The sequence below is a fragment of the Elgaria multicarinata genome, chromosome 23 (assembly GCF_023053635.1).
Source record: "Elgaria multicarinata webbii isolate HBS135686 ecotype San Diego chromosome 23, rElgMul1.1.pri, whole genome shotgun sequence".
NCBI classification, from domain to species: domain Eukaryota; kingdom Metazoa; phylum Chordata; class Lepidosauria; order Squamata; family Anguidae; genus Elgaria; species Elgaria multicarinata.
The window spans coordinates 13,597,152-13,612,444 of NC_086193.1; the positions used below are offsets into that span (position 1 = coordinate 13,597,152).

Sequence of the window (15,293 nt, forward strand, 5' to 3'; positions counted from 1 at the left end):
TTGTCCCTTTGCAAACCACGGGAAATGCAGTCGAATTCCTCCACGGCTGGCATTTCAGCAGTTCCCTGTTGGCGCCTGCCTTTGGAATGCCTTTGTTCAAGACTGGACCTTAAGTCATTTAAGGACACCCTTTTAACTTGCTGAAATTCAGCTCATTAAGAAATTCGTTGTCTTTCGTTGAGGGACGAAGGTCTTTCTTTCTCCTATGGCTCCCTGTCACAACGCTGTCTGCGCTATCACGCTCAGCAAGGTCTTGTGAAGGTCCAGCCATCCAGGTCACTGGCTCCCCCCTTACGTTCCTTCATTACAGCACGTGACGCGGTTGTCATGAAGGTGCAATTGCCCAACAACAACGCAGAACTGCCAAGACTCATAGAATCATAGACTAGTAGAGTTGGAAGGAGCCTAAAAGGCCATTGAGTCCAACCCCCTGCTCAATGCAGGAATCCACCCTAAAGCATCCCTGACAGATGGTTGTCCAGCTACCTCTTGAAGGCCTCCAGTGTGGGAGAGCCCACAACCTCTCTAGTTCACTGGTTCCATTGTCGTACTGCTCTAACAGTCAGGAAGTTTTTCCTGATGTCCAGCTGGAATCTGGCTTCCTTTAACTTGATTTAACTATTCTGTGTCCTGCACTCTGGGATGATCGAGAAGAGATCCTGGCCCTCCTCTGGGTGACAACCTTTTAAGTATTTGAAGAGTGCTCTCATGTCTCCCCTCAATCTTCTCCCCTCCATCTTCTCTTCTCCAGGCTAAACAGGCCCAGTTCTTTCAGTCTCTCTTCATAGGGCTTTGTTTCCAGATAATTAATTGCAAAGGTCATTTGCATCTCAGTTCCATCTGACAACGCTGCCCCTATCGCCCCACCTGCTCCTGCCTAGATTGGGCAATTTGAGTTTGTCAGGGTTTCACACGCCCGGTGAAAGGGAGCCAGTCCAGGACCACTCGGGCCAGAATAAACGACAGCGTTGGTCTTTAAAGGGCACCAGCTGCTCCAAGAAGAACGTGGGAAGCGGTTTCTCGTGGAGGAGACCCAGGGAGGAACGGCAAGAGTTTGCGACGGATGGGGAGGTCAGGGCGGATGGGTGCGTGCACAACGATAGCCTGTGCAGCCGTGTTACGGACTCCAGCCACCTCCTCCGCCACAGGACGTTCCAGAGTTGTGCCACGGGAGTTTCAGTTCCTTCGGGGGGGGGGGGAAGAGCACTGGGGGACTTGACCACACCGTTTGGAATATTTGGTTTATTTATAAAGATACAAGCGGATCGTAAGTGTCAGCAACGAGGCGTCGCTGCAGCAGATGTGCAAAGAGAGGGGACGGGGCGCGCCCAAAGGTCTCACTGGCTTTGGCCTGTGGCCAACCCGTTCTGCATCTCCGCCCCTTCCCCGTTTAGCTAGAGGGGAGGGGGCTGCCTCTTAACAATGCAGACACCCACCCACACCCACAGGACGCCGCCTCGTAGCCGGGTGTATGGACACGCTTCCTCCACCATCCAATGCTTCGGCCGGTTTGATCCCCCGAAAGTCCAGGGTGGACCAGGGAAGCCGCACCCTGGGGGGTCCTGGTACTCCAACGATCCCCTTCCTGCCGTCCTTTACGCAATCCTGCAAATCTGGGAGAGTTTGTTGGCCCGGCCCGGCCTGCCGAGGGGAGTGTTCCTCTGGCCACCTGGCCGGTCGGCCGGATCCTCCCCCTCTCTCTTCCGGGACTTCACTCTGCACGTTGCTCGGAGGCTGCCAAGCGGGTCGTGGCGGGGGCTCACGGACGGGGGGCAGCGGAACCGCTCCCGGACGAGGTAGCCCAGGCTCGTGGTTGCTACAAAGCCGTCTGCCGTAGACACGATCCGGGTGACTTTTGCGTGCACGAACTGAACCGCTAGCAGGGCCCCTGGGGAGGGGGAGAGTTACACTAAGGTAAGGCCGGCATCGCAAGAAGGGAGTCAGGTTGCATTTCTGACGGGACAGCCCCCATCCCGCGAGAAAGGAAGAGAGAAAGACCCGAGTCGGCTCATTCCCACAACCGTTACCCCCCCGGCCAGGTGGCTGCAAGAGGCTGCGCTGCAGCCACGAGTGGCGAAAGGCGTCGGATCGCTCACCCCGGGAGACATCCCAGACGGTCACGCACTGATCCAGCGAGCCAGTGAACAGGTAGCGGTCGTCCCTCGAGAAGCAGGCGCAGAGTACACCGTGCGCAAAGGAGTCTTGCTAGGGACGGAGAACAGCCGTGGGGAAGGGGGTTTAGGAAGGCCCGGGTGGCCCACCCCACGGGGCCCCCTCCGTCCCAGGAGAAAGCCTCGGGCTGTGCGGACCGAGCTCACGGCCCTCTCACAACGGCCACCACCACCACCCCACCCCTGGGGAGGGACGGGCGTTCCCTTTCGATCGGGCTTTCCTTGAAAACAACCAAGAGTCTGGTGGCCCCATTAAGACCAACAGTGTCATCGGGGCATAGACTTTGGGGGGCAAGCCTTTCTCGGTACGGCTGCCGTGCACACTGGGGGGGGGCGTTATATTATATCCCGGGGTCGACCCCCCATTTTGGGTCAATGGGCACGCTGGGAATGTCGAGAGAGCATCATGGCCACTCTCACAAAATGGCAGCCGTGTTGGACGTGGCCACTCACAAAACCTTCCGCAGGCTGTACTGGCTCCTAATTTGGCTGAATTCCCCCCCCCCCAACTTTTCTCTGTGCTGGGAGAGGAGGGGGAAGTGGGTGGAGCGAGGCCGGGTGATGTCATGGGCGGGGAGGGGCTTCAGGGAGTACCCTGCCTTCGTGACATGTTCCGGCCCATTGGCTTGGTCTCGGGAGTGGGGACGACCCGGTCCCTCGGACCAACATGGCCGGCTGTCTGAGGCCGACTTGTGCTCCAGGGCTCAAGTCCTGCGTCTGCTTCTGTGACAGCTCTACCTTTTGCCCAGGGCCGCCTACCACCCGTCGGGCGAGGGAGCGTCCTACCTTCCGGAAGAACATCTGGTGTTCCCAGCAGCGGAGCTCCACGTCCCAGAGGCACCGCAGCGCGTCGGCCGAGCCGCTCAGCGCCCACCCCTCCCCATGGCTGGTTTTTAAGCAGGTGATGCTGCTTCCGCCGTGGGCGTCCAAGGGGAAGACGTGGCCCTGCGGACAGTGGTACAGGAAGAGTTCGCCGTTGGTCATCCCGTAGAGCACCCGGTAGCCGGCCAAGAGGGCCAGGCTGGAGATGGCGGCGCCGGGGATCTGCGTGTAGAAGGTGTAGGCAGGCCGGTCAAGCAGGAGGCCGGCTTCCCCCCGGCCCACGTCCAGCACTCGCACCAGGTCCTCGCCCGCGACGGCCAGCTGCTCCTCCTCCTGCGTCAGGGCCAGGCAGCGCACCGCTTTGTGGCTCTCTGCCGGCGGGATGCAGCCGACGTCGGGCCCGGAGTCCAAGGGAAAGACCAGCACCGTCCCCGACGCCACGCCCACGAAGAGGAGCTGGCGCCGTTCGGCCACCTCCAGGCACTGCACCGGGGCCGAGGCGTCCAGCGTGTCCCACGCCTCCCCTGAAAGGAGAGAGGTGTCAGCAGGCACTGGCCGAGGAGCGGGGCCCCTCGGGGCTTCTCCCCCCTCCCGGTCTCTCTCTCTCTCGCACACACACGCAACCAATTGGTTTTCTGGAACACGCAGTGCAGAGTCGCTGCTCTGCACTGCCTGGATCACTCACCTTTCTCCGAATCCCAAAGGACCACGTTGCAGCTGCCACTGGTTGGAGGGAAATAGATGTACCTGCCGTCGTGGGAGAGCCCCACGCAGGCCGGGCCGGCCATCCAACGAGGCAGCGGGGGGTTGCGCCCACGGCTGAGGTCCCAGACTCGGAGGTCCGGTCCGTGGCGAGAGGCCGACACCAGGGCGGCTTCCGAGAGGGCCAGGAGCGTCGTGGGCGTCCCTGTGGCAGCTCCCAAGACACCGACCAGCAAACCCTCCTGGGACAGACGCCACACCTGGGGAGGAGAAGCAGCAGCGCAATGGAGCGGCGGAGCTAATCCGGCCCAAAAGACCCGGCGAGGAAACATCTGGATCTCAGCCGTTGGGAAATTTCTCGGCCTCTCAGGTTCAGGTGTGGCAAAATGGCGTCATTGGCCTGTGTGCGGCACACTTCGAGGGTGGGTGGGTGTCCTACTTTATAGAGGACGATCCTCTCTCTCTCTCTCTCTCTCTCTCTCGTTCTCTGAAGGTGTCCTCCATTGGATGGTCTGTCCCGGCCAAGTCTTATTTACAGAGGACAGTCCTCTCTTTGAAGGAGTCCTCTCCTGGACAGTCCAAGTCCAATTTAAGGATAAAGACTCACAGGGTGGCTGAGTACCCCACTCTACAGGGGACAGTCCTCTGTTTTGGAGCGCTGATAGAGGTCAGCTGGAGCCTCCAAAGTGTATCCCTCGGAGTTCAGGAGCTTAATTCCTTGGGGAGAGGGTTTAGGGTTGCAGCTTGAAGACCCCTCTGCATCGTCACCCTCTAGAACAGCTTGCTCACAACCTCCAGAATCCTTCAGCCGGGGCCCAGCATGGGGAGGCTGCCTTTGAAAGCTGTCAGGGATTGGGGCCCTCTTCTTACCCAGATGCATTCGCCCCCGGAGCTCGTGACGAGGGTGCCGTTGTCGGCCGAAATGGCGGCGGCACAAACTTCCTCCTCGTGCACCAAGTCCGAGGCCAGGAGCCGGCGGAATCCCATCGCCTCAGCCAGGAAGACTCTCACACGCCGCCCGAAGCCTGAAACGAAGTGGCAGGTGCCACTCAGGGATGAATGGGAATGGGAGCCCGGCCTGTTTCGGCCTGCTAGCCAAGGCTCCACCCCGGGACTTGGGAAGCCACCACGGTAACGAGGGTGCCTCTGGGCATGTGCAAAAGGCCACTGATTTAATCTCGCCTTGGCACCCACCCACCCTAACCCTTATGCAGCGGCACTCGGCATGCTGGCCACGGGGCCAGACGAGCCGTGCTTTGGAGAACCAGGCTCTTTGGTGTGGCTCCCCTTGGGGTTATGCCAGAGCGAGATTCCCCTGCCGAACCTGCCGCGAGAAGAGATTCGTCTTCCGAAGGCACCACAAAGCGGATACCCTCTGGGAGCTGCTCCAGTAGGCTGTTTCCATCCGAGGAGACCTGCAGAGGGTTTTGGGGTCGGGGGTCAGGAATGGAGGCCCGGCTGCAGCTTCGCAGCCTGGCACTAACCCACACGGACCCTCCAAAGCCGGGGTTCAACAGGCAGGCCATGCCAACTCCTGATCCTCCTCCTCGCCAGCACCATTGCCTGGACCGGAGCAGGTCGCAGCGGGGGAGGAGCGAATCCAGGTGGGGACGGTCTGGTTAGTGGACCCCGGTTGGGGAAAGGGGGGTGGAGCCAGAGAAAGAGGGGTGCCTAAGGGAAAGCGGGTCTGTCACCTGGGCAACCCTGAGCAAGGTGACCCAAGGCCCCGCCCATAGGATCAGAAGGTGCTGGGACCCACAGGAAAAGCCCAGCCCTCTGGCGGGACCCGATCCCTGCGCCTACGGAACCCCCCCAGAGCAGGCCCCCCTCCCCGCCTCGCCCAGACGCACCGCCAAGAGGGAGCCCCCGCTGAACCCGGCTACCATCCGGCCGTGCTTTGAGAGCAGCACGCTGCACGTGGGGGCCTCCTGCCCCAGCCCGGGAAAGCCCCGCCGGGCGCGCAGCTCCCCGCTGAGGCTGTCCCAAAGGCCGAGGCCTCCTCTCTCGGACACGGTCACCACCGCCAGCCTCGGCAAGAAGACGGCGGCGCACAGCCAGCCGCCCGGGGGCTCAGCGGGAATGCGGAAGGCAGGGGCGGCCAGCTCCAGGCTCCAGGCAGCCACCTGTGGAGGGCAGGGGCGGGGTGGGGTGAGAAAGGCTGTTCAGAGGCACACGCCCTGCTTCGCGCGCTCGAAGGAGGTGCTCCGGGTGCTGCCTCCACATGGGGGACACGTTGGAGACGCAGAGCTCAGGAGACGGCTGTGCGCTGCCTGAACATGCGCGCCAGGACCCGGGCCTTTTTCGCGAGACACACCGGCTGTCCCTGGGAAGACAGGCGGGGGGGCGGACAGGCGTGCCTCCTCAGGCCCTGATGCCCGTCTTTGCCAGGGGAGAGGGGGAGAGAGAGGCCACGGCCAGCTGTTGCTACTCTGGAGAGCCCCCCTGGCGCACCGGTGGGCTCCTGGCGGAGCCAGGCAGGATTTCCCTGGCCCTCTCTTGCCGTGTGCTTCCTGCCCAAAGGGCTCCCAGGATGAGTGGGGAGGGGGCTTCCCCACGCAGAGCTGCAGCACCCTCTTTGCCCAAAGCACCCTAGAAGATCCCAGGCCGCCCAGGGGACCCCCCCTGCCTCTCCCAGGCGCCCCAGCGACAGTGCCCCTGCGCTGCCCACCCCCAGAACCTGCAGCCAGCGCCCCTGGGTTTCCCCACCTCCACGGGGGGACGGGGGCTTTGCGGCGGGGGGACGGGCCCCTCCTGGCTCTGTACCTCCGAATCCGACACCCAGTACACGAGCCGGTTCTTTTCGTCAACGTGAATCTGGCGGCACGGCCGCTCCCCGGGGCAGATGGAGAGTTCCTCCCGGCCAGACTCCAGGCTCCAGAGGCGCAGGGTGTGATCCAGGGCGGCTGAGGCGGTGCGCCGTCCGTCCCCAAAGACCCTCACACACCGCACCTCAGCTGCGGGACAAGGGGGGAGGGGGAGAGGGTCCCTCAAAGCCAGGCAGGCCCACAAATTAGGCTGGGGAGGGGAGGGGAGGGGGCATACGGAGGGACAGGGGGGAGGAACAGGACGGCAGCCCCAAATTGGAGAGCGGAGAGACAGCGCAGGCGCCACGGGTTCAATCCTGGAGGCTTAAAGGGAGGCCAAATTTGGGGCGCTACTTAAAGCCCCCTTTTTAAGTGCGCTTTTGGGGCTATGACCCTGCTTGAAGATGAACTAGGCAGCCTCGGCTATGGGGCGCTATATAAATGCAATAGATAATAGTAACTAATAATAATAATTGAAAGACGGCTTTAGGAATCCTCACCAGAATGGCCGGTCAGGACGTGCCGCACAGCAAAGTCTTCCAGGTCCCACACGATCACGGAGCCGTCCAGGGATCCGGCCAGCAGCAGCCCCCGGTCAAGGCAGAATTCCAGCACGGAGGTGCCTGCAGGAGGGAGGGGGGAGGGGTGATTGGAGGGGAATCCCTTTGGGTAGAGGGACGCCCCTGGATCACCTGGGCTACCACGTGACAGGCAGGGAGTGTGGCGTAGTTGGTAGATTGGCTGGGCTTGACTTTGGAAACCCTGGCTCCTAGTATCTCTCCTGGACCCGCGGCCTCAGTTTTCCCCATCTGTAAAATGGGTGTAGTAGCAGATAAATAAGATGACATGGATGGTCCCAGCCTTCCTCCAAGGAGCTCAGGAGTGGCGGAGGGATCTTCTGCGCACCCACCCCCACCCACCCCACTGCTCCCATTTTAACCCCACAAGCACCTTGACATGGGGCTGTGAGGGGGGGCAGAGAGTGGGCCAACATCACCCAGTGAGCTTCATGGCTGGGCGGGGATCTGAACTCCCAACGACTTGCCCTAGTCTGAGGCCTGATTCAGTGTTAGCAGGGTGGGAGGGAGGCAGGGGGGGACCACCAGGTCTCGGAGGGCCCGTGGGCACGACGGCCTCTGCAGCGCCCCATCTCACCACCACAGTCACTGGCTGCTCTTCCTCCTCCTCCTCCTCCTCTTCCTCCTCATGGCTGCTGCTTGCTTGCTTGACAGGCAGGGACCAGGGAGGAATTTGGAGCCCTGCTCCTCCTCCACTGCTGTTGCTTGGGCTGGAGCAAGCAGGTTGCAATGGGGAGGAGGAGGAGGAGGAGGAGGAGGAGGAGGAGGAAGGCCAAGGGGGTGTTCGTGAGTGGGGCCTCGGGCCCTGCCGCCCCCAGCAGGGAGAAGAGTGGCCGGCCTTGAGGAGAGAGCAGCAAAGACCCCACCTTCAGGGCATCCCAGCAGCGTCCTGCGCAGAGGCCCGCCAGGGGGGTAGAGAAATCCGCAGAGGGGGACGAGGACCGGGTGGGGCCAGACCCCCAGCCATCGCTCGCACTGCTGGCACATGCGCCCCACGAGGCTCGGGTAGGACGGCGCGAGGGGATGGAGCCGGGCCAACATCTCCGAGTAGACCGTGCTCGTTTCTGCGAGGAAAGGAGACGAAAGCGGCACCGTCCTCTCCCCGCGTGAGCCCTCGGTGCCCGTTCAGCCCCTCGAGGGAAGGGGGCGGAGGGGACCCGGGGGCTCTGGCTTCCGCCCGGCTGTCCCAGGCGGCCCGCTTAATGCCTCGCGACCGCTGCGCTCGGCCTTTGGCCTTTCTCCCCCCTCGCCACACTCTCACATCGCGTTGTGAGATCGGTGATTGGGACCGGAGACAGCTGTTGGGTCCGGAAGTATTGCTGGAGACTGACTACCTCCGTAGTCCTGGCCTAAGCTGCCGTACACTGCACTTACTTGGGAGTAAGGCCGCTTGAAAGCAAGGCGACTTCCTTCTCAGCAGCTGCGCATAAAGCGACCCAGTGTTGGACACTCGCGCCCCGTTCCATAGCACCCAGTATTGCCAGCACTGACTGGCAGCCGCTGCCCTCCAGCAGTTCAGGGAAGAGTTTTTCCAGCCCTGCCTGGAGAGGCTGCCGGCGGGGATTGGACTGGGTACCGTTGCCATGCAAAGGAGGGGCTCCATCACTGAGCTACGGCCCCTGCATGGGATGCGCACCGCTCTGGGGGCTGTAGCCGGTGCTCGTTTTTCCAGACTGGGGAGGGGGCTCACGGGGGGTCTCCCACCCAGACTCCCCGCGACATCAGGGGGAGCGCAGCCGTGCTCCTACCTCCCCGGGCCCCCTCCGTGCCGTCCAAGGTCGGCCCCAGGAGGAGGAGGGCCTCTCGCAGCAGGCGCAGCTCCGGGCAGCCGGTGCGCTCAAGGCACAGGGCCACGTCCGCAGCCAGGCGCTCCACCCCGCTGGCAGCAGCTCCGCAGGCGATCCAGCTCATGTTCCCTGCCAGGGGAAGCCCAAGGGGAGGCAGTGTGCGTCATGGAAGCAGCCAGGCGCGGAAGGCGTCCAGGGTGGCCCCAGCACGACAGAGAAAAGCTGGCCTCCGTGCAACGCCCCACCAATCCGGCCCATGGACTGGCCACGCGTGGAAGCCACCGGCCCTGGCCCTCACCCCAAACTTCTCGTTGTAGCTCCTCCATCCGTCCTGCCTGCAGCAAATGGAACGGCAACTCGCTCAGCTTCCTACGGTTTGGAAAGGCGCTGGAGAACCAGAGCGGCTGAGGCGTCACCTGGGGGAGCGGGGAGCCACACGGAAGTTCCTTAAAAAGTTGCGCTGGGCTCCTATTTTGCAATCTTCCCAGCAGGGCATAAGCTTGCACCTGATTCCTGCCCCCCCCCCATTCCAACACAGCGCTTTTCCTGGCCTTTCCTTCCTCCCAGGTTTGGGGGCTCCCCGCCAGCCTCTCGGCCCGCTCCCGCAATCCCTCCGTCCGTCGGCCCCTTCCCCCAAACCCAGTCCTTCACCTTCCTATCAAGGCTCACAGGCTTGCTGGAGGAAGGCAGCCAGAGGGGCTTCTTCATCCCCCAGCTCCAGGTCCCCCTGAAGAAATCCGCCAGGAGCAGGTGGCGCTGGGCCCGCTCCTCCGGCGTGGACAAGTAGCGCTCTTCCACCACTGCAGAAAACTCCCTGGACAGAGGAAGAGAAGGTCCGAACAGTGGGGGTGGGGGTGTTCCCACAGCCCTGGAGAAAGACTTTCGCCTTGTATTCCTCTACCCTCCCTGTCCCTTCTTCCTTGTGTGTCGTGTCTTGTTAGACAGTCCCTGCGGAGGGCAGAGACCACCGGCTTGTTTCACTGCCTCCACCACGCCAGTCCCTCCAGGGGTAAAAACGTCCCACGACGCCTTGGCAGCGCTGCAGGGCACGCGCGGTGACTGACCTGTGACGGAAGCCCAGCAGACCAAACCCGTTGGCCCACCGGTCCTCCAGCCACGGGGCCAGGTCCCGGTGCAGCTGAGCCCAGAGCAGTGGGGGGAAGCGGAGGAACCCCTGGCGAGGAGGAGGAGGAGGAGGAGGGCGCTGGTAAAACTCCAAGAGGACCTGGTCGTCAAGAGACAGGACGTCCTTCAGTTCCGCTTCTGAGAGTCCGTAGCTGCAGGGAGGGAGAGAGGCCGGCCAGGGAGCCATGCCTTAGTGCCCTCTTGCCCCAGCAGGCCTCCTGAGTCCACTGCAGCCGTGGCCACGAGGGCCAGGGAGTCTTTGCCAGTGGCGTTGTGGCCCCTGGGCTCCCAGGGACACCGCCCCCGGGACTTCCTTATTAGCAGGGATGCCGACGCCACCTGCCCCCACCCCGGACTGCCTCCTGAGTAAGCGCTGGGACCCTTGAAATTCCAAAGCACTCACAAACGGGGCCGGGGGGGTGGGTGTCAGGCACGTAACAAGGTTTTCAAGCCCACCCCTAAGCGCCCGTCCCGACTCACAGACCCGCCTGAACTCACCGGGCACAGGCCAGGTAGCCGAGGGCGTGGGCCACCAAAACGGGGCCGTGGGCTTCCTCCAGCCGCCCGCACAGGCGATGGGCAAACTCCGAGGCGGTGGGCGAAATCTCCGAGGCCGAAAGCGAGGCGTAGGAAGGCCACTGACAGGCCTCGCGGGTGGCGCATGCCACGGGCAGAGCCAGCCCGCCCCCCGGGAAGCTTTTCTGGAACACAGCCCACTGGGCCGGCTGGAGGGTGCGCCCGGCCCGGGCCAAATCTCCGGACAGCACCTCCGTGGCTCGCTCTGCAGAGAGAGGCCCCACCTCGAAGGAGTCCTGGGGGTCCAGGAGGGTCCGGAGCAGGGCGCCGCACCCCTCCTGCTGTGCCGTGAGGACGAGGTGCACCCGCGGGGGGCAGAGCCGGGGCACCCAGGCGGCCAGGGGGGGGTCTCCGGGGCCGCCCAGCCGCTCCACGGCATCCAGAAGCACAACCAGCGGCCGGGCGCCCTGGCGAGAGGCCGAGAGAAGCAGGCGGCGGAAGAGCAGGGGTGGGCTGCCTCTGGCCCCCCTGGCGCAAGGTGGCGGCGGCGGCGGCAAACCCACGGCCAGGCAGATTTGGAGGCAGAGGCTGTGGAGCAGGCCGTCCGGCCAGGAGGAGGCCTGAGAGGTCCCCACCAGCCGCACCACCACCGCCGTCTCCGGGCCCAGGGTGGCCGCCGCCGCCACACACAGCTGGCCCAGCAGGGCCGTTTTGCCGCAGCCCGTGGGGCCCTGGATGAGAAGCGGGGGGTGGTCCCGGAGGTGGTGCTGCTGCATGTGCCGGCAGAGGCGCTCCAGCAGGTCCGGCTGCCAGCACGGCCCTCGGCCCCGCTCCTGCGCCAGGGCCGCGTGGTGGGCCGACTCCTGCGCCAGCCCCGGAGGGCCTGCGAGGGGCTCCTCCCGGGAGTGCAGGGCCCCCAGGATGCGGCGGCTGGCGGCCGCCACGAACTGCTGGCAGAGCTCCTTCAGGTACTTGGGCCGTGGCTGGCGCCGGTGGCCGCCGGGCTCCACGTCGCGCGGCACCGTGTGCACCTTGACTTGCTCGGGGTAGGCGCCGGCGATGCGCGCCTTCAGCTCGGCCAGCCGCTGCCGGTCCCCAGAGCCGTCACCCTCGTCCTCGTCGTCCCCGGCCGCCACTTCCCTGAAGAAAACCACGGCGGTGGCACCTCCGTCCTCGCCTCGCCCTCCTGAGCTGAAGAGGCCGGCCTCGATTTCCCCGTGGGTCTCTAAAGAGGTCGGGGCAGGGGGCTGCTGAGCCGGGGGGGGGGCTGTGTCGTCCCTCCGCCCAGGAGCGTGGAGCCCACTCTGAGCGTGGACGGGGAACGGTGCCGTGAGGCGAGGGGTTCGTGGAAACCAGGGCTGCAGATGTGTTGGCCTCCGGCCCCCACCAGCCCGGCCTCCGAGCCCATGGACCCGACGCCTCTCCCGCCCCGCCCTCGCCCCATTTCCTCCCCCGAGACGCACCGGACCGGTGGCAGGGCTCTCGCTGCTCCCGGCTCAGGAGCCCCTGCCGTTCTGCCGCCCAGGCCGCCCTGCGCAGGGCCGGCGCCAAGCGCTGCTCCAGTTCTCCGGGGCTCGCCTGGGCCGGGCGCTGCAGGACGTAGGCGGGGGGGACGGCGTTCTCGTCCTTCCGGTACCACTGGGCCAGGAGCAGCTCGGTCCGGGGCTCCTCCAGGAGACGGGTCCTCCGCAGGGCCTCCCATTCCTGCCCCCCGATGGCCAGAGGGGCCGGGCGGGGGCCGTAGTGGCTTCCCAGCAGGGCCTGGGGCAGAGCGGGAAAGGGGCCATCACCGAGGAGGCCTGGACCCTTTCCCCTTCGCTTCCTCCGGGGCCGGGCTGGAGGAGCACCCATTCCCAAGGGCCCGGGCCCCAAAGCTGTGCCAACAGGCAGGGCTTCGGGAGGGAGGGAGGGAGGGAGGGAGGGGAGGGGGGAGGGAGGCAGGAGCCCTCTCGGCCGTGCCCTAAACCCCAGCGCCCGAGCCGGGGCCGTCCTTGTGTTTGGCTCCTTGGTGGATTCAGGACCGTCCGGCCCAGCCGCTGAACCCCGTCAGATCCTGCGCTGCTTCCTGGGAGGAGAGGCTGCACGGTGGACGGACCATCCATTGCTATGCACCCACCCACGCAGCCCCGCCTCCGTCCGGCAGGTGATCCCACGGGAAGGCACCTGAGAACCAGGGAGCGTTGCTTGGCCCCAGGGGGTGAAGGGACGGTCTCGCCGTGCCCCCCCTCCCTCCGTTCCTCCTGGGAGGAGGCCTCTGCTTCCCCTCTGCTAACCCTCCCCTTCGCAGGGCCAAGAGAACACACACACCCCAACGGAAAAGAAACACCCAATTCCCCCCTCTAACCACCCCGGAGCCCAGATGGAGGGGGGAAGGTGGCACTTACCACGAAACTGGGCCCCACGGACAGTTCCTGGCAGCGTCGGATCTCCTCCAGAAAGAGCTGGGTGGCTGCGTGGCCAGTGCCCGGGCCGTCTCGGATGCCCCATCTCAAATCAACAACCTAGGGCAGATGTGGGCAGGGAATCGCGGGAGCTGGAGCTTCGGCTGGGGCGGAGGGAGGGAGACCGCGAGGCGTGCAGGGCCTTTCCAGACCTCCCCTCTGTTCCGAGGCAAACTGCAGCCTGCCCGATGTTGTTGGGCTACAACTCCCATCAACCCCAGCCAGCAAAGCCAAGGATCAGGAGTGATGGGAGCTGGCACAGGGCAAAGGCAGTGCCACAGGATACAGCCAGCCAGGTGCTTCTGGAAGCGCATGTGGCAGCGTGGCCCACGCCCGCCCTCTCTTGCGGCCTTTCTCCCAATGTGGCGCCCTCCAGACACGATGGACTACAACTCCCATCACCCAAACACATCCGGCACCAGGTTGGAGAAGGTGACTTTACTGTTTGCTCCTTCTTTATGCATTTGTTCCACGGATTGAACCCTTCACAACACAAACGCGTTTGAGGCAATAATATTTAGAAAGACTTCAAGGGCGCAATGCCAGGCAAGTCTGAAAAGGTCCCACAGCAACGGTCAGGGCTGGCTGGGGAATGCTGGGCGTTGGAGGCCCTTTCTCGGTCCAAACATGCACAGCAGGATTGGGCCCTTGCAGGCTTTATAAAGTCTGGGAGAGCAGTAGCGCGAGAGCCAAAAAGGCAGCAACGTGGGTGCCTGGCGAGCTTCCCTTGGGAGAGAGGGTTCCAGTGTTGGGGAGCCACCACTGAAAAAGCCCTGCCCCCTTCACTTCTGAGCCTGAGAGCGAGGCGGCTGCTCCTGCCTGCCTCAGGGCACGGGGCTTCTGCTTTTGGCAGTCGGCTGGGCTCTTAGCCCCCAAAGCCCCCCTTCCACCCGCTCTGCCAGCCGTCGGGAGCTGCAGAGCCGTGTCCCAGGCCACTGGAATGGCTTACCTCCAACGTCAGGCCGTGTTTTTGGCAGAGGGACCCCACTTCCGGGTAAGCCAGCTCCATCAGGGCCTCCCTCTCCACAGCCATGTCTGGAAGAGAGGGATTCGGTCGGAGAAGGGGGGGTCTTCTTCTTCAGGTGGCTCAGGGTGGCAACCCACCCACCCCAAGGGCGTCATCCTAACAAGCCCCTCTGAAAAGCCCCACAAGATCTGCTCTTTCTGGCAGGGGCCTCCAGGGCACAGGCAGGGAAAGGCCTCTCCCACGGCCCAGGAGACGCCCAGAAGGGCTCCCGCAGGTGTACCCCGTCCTTCACTGCCCGGCAGCACACAGGGGCCGTTGCGACAACCACACCCCAAGTCAGGCTGCAACCAGGAGACCAGGTAAGGCCAGGCCGCCTCCTTTAGTTACAGAGGGGAGTCCTCTAATTTGGAGGGCTGGCCGAGAGCAGTCCTCTGTTTTGAAGGGCTCCCCAGTCCAAGTCTGGTGATGGGGTGTCCGGGTGTCCTACTGTGCAGAGGAGCGTCCTCTATTTTGCGCTCTCTTTGACCGGCTCTGCAGTCCAGGTCTGGCTAAAAGGTAAAGAACCAATGACTTAGGGTGGCGGGGTGTCCTATTTTGCAGGGGAAAGTCCTCTCTTTGAGGGGCTGCCCGGTGCAAATCTGGCTTAATGCCAAAGACCTAGAAGGAGGGGAAAGTGCAGCCTGCCGTAAGCAGCACCCGGAGAGCAGGCGCAGCTGTCCTCCTGGTTCTTCTAAAACCGCAGGCTGCCATTTCTAAATCTGCAGCCGGACGTCGCATTTTGCCCGTGCAACTCTGACGGCTGTCGGTGCCCTCTTTGTCGGGGTGGGTGTGTGTGGGGGGCGTGTAGGAGAGAAGTGGGGGGGCCACCCTCTGCGTCTGGCTTTGGGGAGGAGGCGCTGAGCCCTCGGCCAGGAGGGGAAACCGACTGAAACAGGCGCCGTTCATGGGGGAAACCGTCTCAGCTTGGGCGGCTTTTGCTGTTGGAACGCTGAGGCAGCTTTCACCAACCTGGGCCCCTCCGGAGGTGTTGGGCCACAACTCCCATCATCCACCAGCTGGGGGATGATGGGAGTTTTGTTGCCCAACACCTCCAGAGGGGCTCAGGTTGGGCCAGGCTGCTTTGCTTCCCTCTTCACTGGCGCGGCTAGAGGGAGGGTCTTCACAGCCGCTCCCCTCCTCCGCCACCCCCCCAGGGCACCTGAGGGCAGCAGAGGGGAGGGCCGGCCGGCCCCAGCCCCAACGCCCCCACCTTTGTCCCTCGGCAAGGGCTGGGTTACCTGCGGGAGCGGAGCTGACGAAGACCCGGACGAGGTTGGATGGCCGGCGGGTGGGGAGCGAGCCCCAGCGCCCCCCCAGGAGGTCTGGCGGGAGGCTCATGCC

The 15,293-nt window shown here is 64.1% G+C and overlaps 1 protein-coding gene across 1 annotated transcript; it reads right to left on the minus strand.

Annotated features, from left to right (window-relative positions):
• Positions 1 to 1,451: 1,451 nt before the first annotated feature.
• NWD1 (NACHT and WD repeat domain containing 1) lies at positions 1,452 to 15,290 on the minus strand. The gene is made up of 20 exons (XM_063147371.1): positions 15,191 to 15,290; positions 13,896 to 13,981; positions 12,890 to 13,006; positions 12,626 to 12,668; positions 11,969 to 12,397; positions 10,488 to 11,730; positions 9,929 to 10,141; positions 9,516 to 9,678; positions 9,163 to 9,280; positions 8,826 to 8,993; positions 7,944 to 8,141; positions 7,000 to 7,122; positions 6,402 to 6,649; positions 5,546 to 5,818; positions 5,020 to 5,110; positions 4,566 to 4,720; positions 3,679 to 3,955; positions 2,958 to 3,517; positions 2,097 to 2,205; positions 1,452 to 1,888 (listed from the first exon to the last, which is right to left on the minus strand). Exons 1-20 carry the CDS (start codon positions 15,288 to 15,290, stop codon positions 1,596 to 1,598), a joined length of 5,007 nt encoding a protein of 1,668 aa, XP_063003441.1. The 3' UTR covers positions 1,452 to 1,595.
• Between the last annotated feature and the right edge of the window lie 3 nt (positions 15,291 to 15,293).

What these genes read in the sequence shown, in the direction of transcription:
- NWD1 (XM_063147371.1), bottom strand. Translation starts at nt 15,290, where the DNA reads ATGAGCCTCCCGCCAGACCTCCTGGGGGGGCGCTGGGGCTCGCTCCCC. An exon ending in GCGGGGGCTCCCTCTTGGCG is followed by an intron (nt 5,111 to 5,545) that starts GTGCGTCTGGGC and finishes AACCCTCTGCAG; the next exon opens with GTCTCCTCGGATGGAAACAG. An exon ending in CCTTTGGGATTCGGAGAAAG is followed by an intron (nt 3,518 to 3,678) that starts GTGAGTGATCCA and finishes CTCTCCTTTCAG; the next exon opens with GGGAGGCGTGGGACACGCTG.